The sequence below is a fragment of the Mytilus edulis genome, chromosome 8, assembly GCF_963676685.1.
Source record: "Mytilus edulis chromosome 8, xbMytEdul2.2, whole genome shotgun sequence".
Taxonomy (NCBI): domain Eukaryota; kingdom Metazoa; phylum Mollusca; class Bivalvia; order Mytilida; family Mytilidae; genus Mytilus; species Mytilus edulis.
In genome coordinates, this window is record NC_092351.1 from 36,533,058 (window position 1) to 36,545,095 (window position 12,038).

At 30.5% G+C, this 12,038-nt stretch overlaps 2 protein-coding genes and 1 long non-coding RNA gene across 4 annotated transcripts in view; 1 reads left to right on the plus strand and 2 right to left on the minus strand.

The window, feature by feature from the left end:
- LOC139486786 (ragulator complex protein LAMTOR1-like) overlaps positions 1 to 12,038 on the plus strand; it is a 513,831-nt gene that overhangs the window by 323,785 nt on the left and 178,008 nt on the right. The window lies entirely within an intron of this gene.
- Positions 2,569 to 12,038, minus strand: part of LOC139485477 (uncharacterized) — a 75,556-nt gene continuing 66,086 nt past the window's right edge. The window contains exon 2 of the long non-coding RNA XR_011655335.1: positions 2,569 to 2,748. This is a non-coding gene — a long non-coding RNA (uncharacterized lncRNA). The remainder of the gene's footprint in view (positions 2,749 to 12,038) is intronic.
- LOC139486641 (myosin heavy chain, clone 203-like) overlaps positions 2,569 to 12,038 on the minus strand; it is a 32,403-nt gene continuing 22,933 nt past the window's right edge. Inside the window, exons 12-14 of the mRNA XM_071271567.1 lie at positions 9,345 to 9,437; positions 8,112 to 8,207; positions 2,569 to 6,740 (exon numbers count right to left, since the gene is read on the minus strand). Of these exons, the coding sequence (XP_071127668.1) occupies positions 6,402 to 6,740; positions 8,112 to 8,207; positions 9,345 to 9,437 (528 nt within the window). The 3' untranslated portion in view covers positions 2,569 to 6,401. The remainder of the gene's footprint in view (positions 6,741 to 8,111; positions 8,208 to 9,344; positions 9,438 to 12,038) is intronic.

A 12,038-nucleotide genomic window follows, 5' to 3' on the forward strand; every position in this document is an offset into this window, starting at 1 on the left:
GGTTTCGGAATTATATCAGATTATGCTTTTTGTTTTACAAAATTTATCAGCAATAAGCAATACAAGATCCACACAAAAAATACTATGATACATGTAGATCATAAAGTTTTATCTTGCATTGAGTATTGACCCTTAAATGACGATTTGTAGATACATGTATCAACAACATATTGAGACTACTACTGTAAAATATATTTAAAAGGTGAATTTCCATAAAAACTGTCAAAAAATCAAATGTTCTAGTTTTCAAACATTAGATCATATTGCAAACAAAATCGGCCCCGATCATTTTGGAGCGCTTTCATTTTTTTTTCTGTATAACGTTTGTCCTCTTTGAATCTATGTATGAGATTTGAACATTGGTGAACTACTGTTGCCTTGATTTGACAAATTTTCGCATTTTTGGCTTTCATATTGGAAATCATATTATGCATACATCATAGTTATCTATAAATGGCCCCGAAATAACAATTTTGCACAATTCAAACAGAGGATTGCTGCTCACAAGGAAGCTATTAAACCAAGAGTTCCAAATGGTGAAGTTGAAATCATACCTTCGTAAATTGTACGGACGCCATCACGAGTTGGTTGACCGTTATGAAATAACCGTTTTACAAATGATATCGGATATATTTCTTACGTCGTAAATACAATCCCCTTTCATTTCATGAATGTGACCTACTGTATTAGACTATTTACCGGATTTGTTATCACATAAGCAACACGATGGGTGTCACATGTGGAGCAGGATCTGCTTACCCTACCGGAGCACCTGAGATCACCCCTTGTTTTCGGTGGGGTTCGTGTTGCTTATTCTTTAGTTTTCTATGTTGTGTCATGTGTATTATTATTTTTCTGTTTGTCTTTTTCATTTTTAGCCATGACGTTGTCAGTTTATTTTCGATTTATGAGTTTGATTGTCCCTCTAATATCTTTCGTCCCTCTTTCGTACAAGTAATAGCTTTAGCTAGCTTTAAAACCAGACTTAATCTACCGTTTTTTACTTTAAAAAAATATCTGTACCAAGTCAGTTATATGACAGTTGTTGTCAAACTTTTATAATGTGTAGGAGTTTTTGATTTTGCCATTTGATTAGAGTCTTTGCGTTTTGAATTTTCCTCGGTGTTCAGTATTTTTGGAATTCAATTTTTTGCACAATTATACCTATCTTGAAATTTACAAAATTCTGCAGGATCTATTAGCTATATATAATTCTTTCTACTAAATCCGTTGTATAAGCACCGTATGATTACGATGACGTCTTTACACTCTATTTGTTTGATATGCCATTATTGATTCTTTTGTCTGTAAGAACACATTTTATTCAGTAGGTGTAATTGGCCATGTTACTTGCTTAAAGTAACAATGAACCTTATATGAGTGATATTCTGCTACTTTTGTCTTTATTTTAGTATTGTTGTGTTTTGTGCCAAACTGATGATAAGCCATTTCTAACTGATTTTACTCTGTTCGAGGAAAATTGCGAATTGCCCACTCACAATAAGATGTCCCCGCCACATTCCTGTAGTGTCTGTCTACATTCAGGAGCCTGTAATTAGGTTGTTGTCGTAGGTGGCTGTCTGTCATATGTTTTATATTACTGCAGACGGTACCGTGAACTATATTTCTGTACATACTATACACGTCATTTTTTATATGATAGTTGTCTTATAATACATCTGCTGATGGTTATATTACAAGAAGTGTTCTAATTATGATAAATACAAAAACATAAATTCAAATTGATTTATTATTATTTTCTACTGTATATAATTATATAATTAATTGAACAAGACGCAACCTTTGTTTTATATTAGTTATACTTTGCCAGTATCATTGCAACTAAAGTGTGTTAATCTAAAACGAATTTGAATCCCAACGTCTTTGATTTTATCAATCATTATACAAACTGTAATATATAAGTTTGGTTGTGGAATACATAGTAAGTGATCATAATCAAACAAAAAATAAAATCTTACTTAATTGCATCAAAGTTTTACTATTTGATTAAATAATCTTCGTTGATGATGAATCTTATTTTCAGATTTTTCCTCTGATCATAGATCCGATATAACGTGTGATGCTTAAAGACGACTCGATACGGAACTAAGACAGTGATATCAAACTAAATTTCTCAAAATTAATTTTTATTATCTAATAGCATTTTGGATATCTGCAATTCGAAAATCATAAAGGATGCGAAAAACAAATGAATTTTAATCACCACAATATAGTCTATTTAGCATTCTGTTAAATTGACAATATTATTTTACACAACCTGAAATTCATTATTTAAACAAGTTGGCAAACGGGGTCTTTTATCAGCATATTTCCCCGAATGGTTTATCCTTTGATTATCTGCATACTGTTAATTCGTTATTATTCATTGTGCAAAAATTAATCCACTTTTCCTTGAAGGCAAATACTTTACTTTATCAGATCTAAATTAAAAATAATCAAAATTATAAAGTCCTAAAGTCCTAAAAGATACAACAATAAAAACAATGTATAGGAAGAATATCAAAGTAATATTGCAATAATAATTAAAAAAAATCAATAAGTCAGCACTTGAATAAGATTCTTTTATTTCAGGTTAATATGTAATTTTATCAAACTGAATCTATAAGAAAAGTGTAGATCAACAGTAATCGGTATATATCAGGGATGGGGTCAAGTACTTTAAAATGTAATCGATTAAATTACAATTACTTTGCTAATTTTATTTTATCGATTACATTACAATTACACCTTAATTCAAATGTATACGTATATATAGCTGGTTACATTATAATACTTTTCTTTAAAGTAATCATGATTACTATAGATTACTTATGATCACATTGTATATTGTAATATTAAAGACTTTCTTATAAACTTTGTATAATTATGATAGAGCTAATTTTTGTGATTTGTTTTAATTTCCTTAATTCATTCATCTTATTATGAAAACTAGGAGCAGTGTTACATGGATAGTGTTTGATATCATAGACAAGTGTCTTTTTCTGTGTAAAATAAAATATATAACATTGTTTTTCTAAAACAATTAGCTAAGTGCCTAATTAACAAACAAAAACTGATCAAATACATGAAAAAATCAGTTAAGTATAGTTTTAGTGTCTGTGGGGATATAAATGACAGATGCATATAAAAATGTATGTTTTCACAGGTGTTAATAACTTCTTCCATTTTTTTGACAAACAAAAGGTGAACTTGGGTATTAAATTTTAATTGTCTTAATTGCAATATCAAAAAAATTATTAGTAGTTTATATTTGTTTGAAAAATTGCAATACTTGAGACAGTCAGAAAGCACATATCAAAACAATTATGGAAATCAATTTTTTTTTAAATGTAAGAATAATAAAATTTGGTTCTAAATCACATCAATGTCAAATTAGAACTAAATCTGTTATGCTATTGAATTTCTATGAATTTATACCAAAATTTTAGGAGTGTTTCACCAAAAACGCAAAATGCATTTTATGCATATTCTTGTATTATAAGAACTCAATCTCACAATGAAACATTTAGAAAGATAAATTCCTCAAGTAAACGATTTACAACATGAATCCAACAATGTGACATCTTCACTCTTCATCATTGTTCATACCTTACTTGGTTGAACTAAACTTGTTATACAGTTATGTTATATAGATGATGTGATTAATCACATTGAATAATGATTTATTATAGTGAATACTAGTTTGATAATTTTTCATTCATGCTACACATCTTCTTCTTTTTATATTGTCTATCAAATACTTTTTTCATATACAAAATTTGTAATCAACAAGTAATCATATGAATGTAATAGTTAAATAATCTAAAAGTAATCATAATAACACCTGTTTTTTAGACTGTACTCGATTACATTACGATTACTTGTAATCCGAAATTGCATGATGATTGTTTATTATTAATTACATAAGATTACGTTGCAAAATCTAATCGATTACAGCTGATTACGATTACTGATTACGATTATTCCATGCCTTCTCAGTATCAATTAAAGGACTTCAAAATTAAATTGATAATGTGCTTGCTAAATATCAATTTTTTAGGCTCAATTTCATATCAAATGACTTCTATAATCTTCATATTTCCTTGGTATATCTTATGTTGAGCATGTTAATAATCAGATTTAGTACCTTATAGAAATTAATTATTCAAACAGTTACAGACTTCCTTTAATGATTTTTAAAACAACAAATAGGTTAACATACGTAATTATTTTCATTTGCATAAGGTCGGTTTCTACATATCCAACGTAGCCAAATTATATTAATTGGGACAAAGGTGTCTTAAGATATAACCTACGCCATATCTAATGACATCATGACATTGAGACTGTTCTACACAAAGATTTTCTAATCGCCATCACAAGTGTTTGCATAGAAGTATATTTCAAAAATAAAAAGGCATTACATTTTACAAATGATTATTATATTAAGAAGAAAATACATGTAGCACTGTTCTAATGATAATAAACAGGAATTAAATCTTGCTTGTACATTCAAACTGTTATGAAATCATTGACACAAAACAAACATTATAACTATGTTTTCTATAAAAACGACAGTAGAAATATCATCGGTAGAAAAAATAAAATATTTTTAAGTGAGTTGAACTCAAAGAATCAGTTTTAAACATTACAAAGAAAATATCGTGCCCCTTTCATGTATAAAAAAATATACAGGTAAACTTTTGTGAACTAACAAACAAATAAACGAGAGAATATGAGCAAAACAAGTAATCCAAACTTTACAGATTCCGAATAGTATACTACTCTAGATCTGAAAATGGGGAAAAGCAAACACATGACTATTAAATAAATCTCCCAAATTTGCAACAAAAAGTGATATAATGACGGTTTGAGATACAATTAAACACAATAAAATATATATCTTAAAGAAAAGCTAAGACTGTCTTTCGACTATAATAAGACCAAATTGGTCTCCTAAACTTATGATAAGGATGTATTCTAAGTTGTGACATGTACAATTAACATACTTCAGCACAACGAAATTTCATAAGATTGTTTTAGGAAATATCCTTGTCCTAAGACTGCTTCTATAATTAGGTCCCTGGTTGGTGAAACTAATTAACAAATCATTGCAGATTTGTATACGGCTATAACTAATTAAAAGATTACTTCAATAAAAAATAAACACAATTTTGAACTAACTATGATAAAAAAAAATATGTTTTATAGGGGTGAGATGACATTTCATCATACACGTAGAATAGTTTGGCTGATCAACTTAACCAGTATCGATAAAATACCAAAATTCCATTAGTCGGATGTCTTATTCATTAGTTATTATTTGCTTTAAACTGTGATTACTCTTGAATCAGTGTTTTTTGTCTGTTGTCCTTTTGTTAGTTGTTTTTTGTTGTATTATTTTTTGCTTTAAGACATATTTAGGTCATCATAACTGTTGGAGAATATTTCTATGAAATAAAATATTGATTTTAATCATTAATTTCTGGAAAAAGAATTTTCTGTAAAGAAATCATTCAGTCTTTATCCTGTCTATCATCAATTAGTCTTTTTTTTCTTTTCTTTCTTTTTGTTTTTTTTTCTGCTCAGTTTAATCCATATGTTTGCAGTTAGATATGATAACAATAAAAAATGAAGCAATGCAATAAAATATGCAGAGTGAATTAAGAGATTTAATTACATATTGCAATAAACGAATATGTTTATAATGTAAGCCATATTGTCAATGAATAGACAAGGAATTTATAAAGTCAGAGGTACGATCGATCAATTTCTTTTATTTTTTTATTATTGAATTTATTTATCACCAAGGCCATTTTCCAAAATGAGCCCAATCTTCACCAAAATTTCCAGTATCACGGTTCATATGAGCACTTGTAAGTTTTGTTGCCACCATGTTATGTACTTATTAACTTTTAGCCAGCTTAATAACTTGAGATTAATCAAAACTGGAATCGGCAGATATGTGCAGACTTCTACGGATTATAAAAGATAGATCTTACAAGAGAGAGAAATATCAATAGGTCCTTCAAAACTATAAGTAAAAAACTCCCTACAATATTGCCATAATGATTAAATGCTTGATTGATTGATTGTTGGATGATAAACGTCATGTGATAAAGGTTAAAATGAAATACAATGAAAAGATAAATAACAGTTCATGAAACCCTAAACAGAAAAACAAAGTCCAATGGGGTTTTTAACAACTTTCTTACTTTGCTCTGTGAATTTTGAAAAGCCTGTGTTAAGAAACTTAAATACATTTGCCCTTCGGAGTCAAAATAATCATGTGAAGTAGTAATCAAATATTTTAAATATATTCCCTAATCAAAACCAATAAATATATTATCACAGTCTGCTGTTGTGCATTATCACATTGCATAAATAAAAAACCTTCAACATTAAACACGTGTGCCTTCCATGTTGTCATCTTCATCTTTCTTCCAGTAGGCTTGAACCACACCTTTGTAAAGTAAAGGTCCACCATTGTGTAAAAACAATGCTGGCCATACAACATAAGCAACACTATCTCCACTCTTTACAAATTCTTTGTATGTATTTTTATCAATTGGCGAGAAAGGAACTGGATCGTCATCTAAAAACATAACAGGGTCTTGAATCACCATACACCAACAAAGATAGACGCACTTTTCGAAGAACGTTGATTGGGTTAAAATCTGCATCACATTTTCATTTTTGTTGATGTAATCCCAGTCTGCAACAATATTCTTACAAAGCCCCTGAAATAATGATTTTAAAATTAATATTTTGGTGGATGGTTGTCTCAATGGCAATCCTGCTACATATTTTTTTTTATTTCTAAACATAATTTTTGTTTCAACTTTCAATAAACTTAATGTTTGGAGCTTCTTGTTGCTCAAACAAACAAAAATTCCATCAAAGAAATAAAGACTATGCAAATCCATCTAGATAGAGATTCGACTTCAGGTTTGATGCCATTCAGAAAGTCCAACATTTAACGATTCTTATACTTCCTTGGCTTTAAAACATTTGGATTTGAGAGTTCCTGATAAAAAAAAATACAAAAAGCACTTAAGACACATAGAATATATAACGTGTTGTTTAAAAACTTATATGGGTTGATACCTGTACTCGTAGACTATCAGTCTCCGAGGATATCATTCGCTCAGTAATAACTTCTTCGGTACTGACATGATTTATAACCCCTCAAAAAGGCAACCCAGTAGTATACCGCTGTTCAATAGTCATAAATGGATAAAGCGAAAGAAAATCCGGGGTACAAACTAAACTGATGGAAACACATCACCAATAAGATAAAAACTATAGAACAACAGAAACACTAAACTGCTACAAAACTACAAAAACAAACGCCAACATACGTAGAAACGGACTATTTGATAACCACTGCCTTATTTCTGACTTGAAAGGAACACAATAAAATAAAACCACATTCAGGATAGAATAATACATAAAATAAATAATATAATAATACATTACAAAATGTAAACAAGGGGATGACAACCACACATCCCTTCTTAAGTTTTCCGAGTATAATTTTTGAAATGATTAAAAAAAACGTAGGTTTCAAATCCCTTAGGCAAGGTTGATATTCAATGCATTTTTATGTCCTTTTCGGTTTATTGTTCTTCAACTGTTAAGTTTTTTAAACTTTGAGATATCATGGTAAAGGTATATCCAGAAAATCTTTCCGGAAGCATGAAATGGATAACATGTTAATTTAAATAATAAGCTGAATCAAAAGAATAGTTTTCTTAAATTGTTCTTCATCGGGTAAGATTTTTCTTTACCAGTATTTGTACACCTTTCTTAAAATCATTTAAGACATCAATTTTGCTGTACATTATGTTTAAACCATTTGTTGGTTTTGGTTTCGCCTTTGTTTATTTTTCCTTTTGGTTTTTTTTTCAGATAATGCTTCTTTTACTACTTCAAATAAGAATTAGTGTATATATATATTCTATTTCATTGAATAAGGATTTTATTTTTGAACAAATAAAGGGTGGATATAGAGATATAATGCTGGAAAAAAAAAGATATAATGCTGGAATGCATATAGATATAAAGGATTTTTATTAGCAACAAAAACATGGACAAATATTGTTATTTACCTGATTTTGAAACAAAACCTTGGCAAATTCTTCAGATTTTGCTCTTCTTAGTACCAATGCTTCTTTACATACCGGTAAACTGGCAATTTCGTCTTTCTGTGTGGAGATTTGAAACTATATAACTCTTACCTATCAAAAAAGTTAAACCACTATGCAATACGGATGCACAGTGATTTAGGCTTTTTTAAAATCTAATAAAGATTATCATGTCAGTTAAATTTCACCCCATATTTTAATCGTATATGTCTTTTTTTTCTCACTTAAACCTATCTCTTTGTTTTTATAATTTGTTCATTCATGAATTACCACTGTATTCTGATATTTTGTCTTAATTTTTATCTCAAAGACTTTTCCTCATTCAATCAAACAGCCGACTCCTTTATATGTGATAATTTTGAAACGTTATTTATTTTGTTGCTTGGGTTTACATAAACTCTTCTTGTGAACCTTACATTTGCAGCAAATATTCAGTATTTACTTTCAGTAATAGACAAAAGTCATAATCAATTGTAGCGAAAATTAACAATAGATTTTACAATTGCGCCTGTCCCAAGTCAGGAACCTCTAGTTAGTGTATGCATTGTATTGTTTTTATAATTTCGGTATATTTTTTGTTACAGAGTTTAGGCTGACGTCTATTGTCTATTATCTAATACTCATTTTTGTTACGGGTCCAGTTGAAACCCGCCTCCGGTTGTGGGATTTTCTCACCATTTGTGGCCTTGTTTTCTGTTCTTTTGTCGTGCTGTTGTCTCTTTGATGAATGTGGTTGTTAAATTTGATATATGCTTTTTGTGCTTCTGTGGTAAATATGTGTTTGTGTTTGTTCTAATTGAGATTGTGACACGGTGTTGACTGCTGTACACCTATTTTGACAGTTTTTACTATAATGACTGTTTAGTTTACGAGTGAGAGGTTTGGCGCTATAAAACCAGGTTCCATCCACCATTGTCTACATTTGAAAATGCCTGTACCAAGTCAGGTATATGACAGTTGTTCTTCATTCGTTTGATGTGTTTTATCATTTGTAATTTTCCTCTGAGTTCAGTATTTTGTGTTTTTTACCTTTTATGGGGACATATTTCCAGTTTACTTTCCTAATTTTATCTTTATGTAAATACATATTAAGAATAGTACATGCACCCCTGTGCAAGTTTACCCCAAATAAGTCTTATCATATAATGCTACAACTAACTGTTAGAAGATTAAAGAACACGTTTATGCTGAACATACCGATTTAAAAGTAAAGCACATTGTTTCAGCCAGTGATTCTCCAAGTTTATGTATTTGCTCTTCTGCTTTCATCTTGCATTCTTTATAGCAACACTGAAATTTCAAAATTTTATAATGATCTACTGTTCATCCTGAATAGTTATTTTACTTTAAAATGATACATGTAAGATTGATTTGTCTATAATAATTTAATACAAAAAAGCAAGGAGTTGTATAGTGAGACTTATACAACTCCTTGAAAAAAGTTTTAAAAAAAATCAAATACCATATCTATTTGAGGTAATATTTTTTCCTCTATCAGATTTCTTTGTCATCGGTATTTAAAAAAAAATTGAAATGAAAGACCGACCGTAGGAAGCTTAAGATTAAGATATTATAAGTCTATCTATCTTGTTAATCACAAAACAAATCATAAAACTTTTTATCATATACTTGGAGTAAATAACTAATTATATTTTTACAGTATGATAAAAGGCGAAGTGTACGTAATTGCACGCCCCTAGCGGAATACGGGATTGATAACGTTCGACGTAAGTTACGCAAGTTATCTCCCTTACTCCAAGAAAGGACACACGAAAGAGAAACTACTTCGTGCGGTCTATCATGAATCCAACAATCACGCCTGTTCTGTCTTAAAACCTAATCATGAGAAATTATCTGAATTACTCAAGTTAGAAATCAAAAGCATTCTATTGTTTCGTGCAGCTTGACTTTAATACCAGTTGACTGTTTTTGTTTTAGACACGTGGGACATGGAAGGCATTTCGTGTAAAACTTATATTAAAATGATATCAACAGATTGTAAAAACGCCTCACAACAGAATTATAAACAAATAAACATGTGACAATTCTACTTATATTGATATCAAATTAATTAAAATGAAACCTGAATTGACCCAACAATATCGGTTTAAAAGCCGTAGTTTTGAACGAAAACACATAGTACTCAACATAGAGTTTTAGGGTACGAATAATTAATGAATGACATGTGAAATTAATTATTAGATTAAAAAAACGTTGACATGTCCGTATTTTGTGCAAATGAAAATTTTAGGACATGATTTATATCCCTTTTAAAAAATAATACGATACCAAAAGAATATAATTTGACCACTAGTGCAACACTTACAAGTCGGAAGAACAAAGACGGAAAATAAACAAATTAGGCCCCCAAAAATACTCAGTAAACTAAATTTAAGTCTCGATTCAAGATTATGAATGAGTAGAATATATTATTACGGTTAAAGAAAAGAGGTCAGGAAAGTTTTGTGACACTTGTAACTGCAATTTAATGCTGAAACGACCTCAATGATTATCCCGGAAGATCTCTCACTCGGTCAGCTCTGCTTTCACCTATAGTTCATGATAATACAAGAATTGAGAAGCCTGTGGTGTACTAGTCCATTAATATAAGAATTTGGATTTTCATATCATTTACATTCAACGTTTTTTATCGGATATTTCTTTTTTTATTATCAACGTTGAACCCCCCCCCCCCCCATAAAAAAAAAATATCCGATAAAAATCGTTGAATGTAAATTATTTTAAACTCCAAAGTATTGTATTATTTGACTAATGGTTTACTGGTTGTTATTCACTTTGGTTCAAGTCTGTCACTTCACAACATGGTATTTTGTTTTTTCGTAACTATTTTTTTTATGAATAAGGCCGTTGATTTTCTCGTTTGAAATTTTTCGCATTTTTCATGTCGGAGTATTTTGTGGCCTTTAATTGTTGAAAACAGTATGGTTGTTTATAGCTATTGCTTACATCGACTTCATTTAACCACAGGCGGGTAGTTGTAGTTGTTGTCACTTGGTCTTCTCCTGACCGGCAGTAAAACACTTGCCGAAGTGGGGCGTCCGTTTGGCTGTGTGGGATGTATGAAGATCGCAGTCACGTCCGGACAGAATGGGGACGTTAAATCCGATGCCTCGTGTGAAGACAGTGCCACGCTCTATGCCCGTTAAGAACCATTGCAACAACTATAATTTGTCCCTATCCAATATATTCTCATTTTCCAGTGGCACTCCAAATTTTCAAGACCATCATCCAAGATTGCCTCTGTTATGAACAAAACTTCCTATTGTATTTATTGTTAACTTGTTCTTGTCCGGAACATGCATGAAATATTTGCCACTGGACGTTGCCACAGCAACCAACAATCAATCAATCAATTTAAATCTTTGTATGTGAATGTTTAACAAATAATGCATGGAACAAACAAATATTTTCTTATGTTACTGATAAAATTGAGAATGGAAATGGGGAATGTGCCAAAGAGACAACAACCCGACCATAGAAAAAAACAACAGCAGAAGGTCACCAACAGGTCTTCAATGTAGCGAGAAATTCCCGCACCCGGAGGCGTCCTTCAACTGGCCCCAAAACAAATATATACTAGTTCAGTGATAATATACGCCATACTAATTTCCAAATTGTACACAAGAAACTAAAATTAAAATAATACAAGACTAACAAAGGCCAGAGGCTCCTGACTTGGGACAGGCGCAAAAATGCGGCGGGGTTAAACATGTTTGTGAGATCTCAACCCTCCCCCTATACCTCTAGCCAATGTAGAAAAGTAAACGCATAACAATACGCACATTACGCACATGAAACTTCATTCAGCAAAAATTACATCATTCTTTGTCATTTAGTTAAAGAAAAGGGAAAGTGATCGAGACGGGAAAT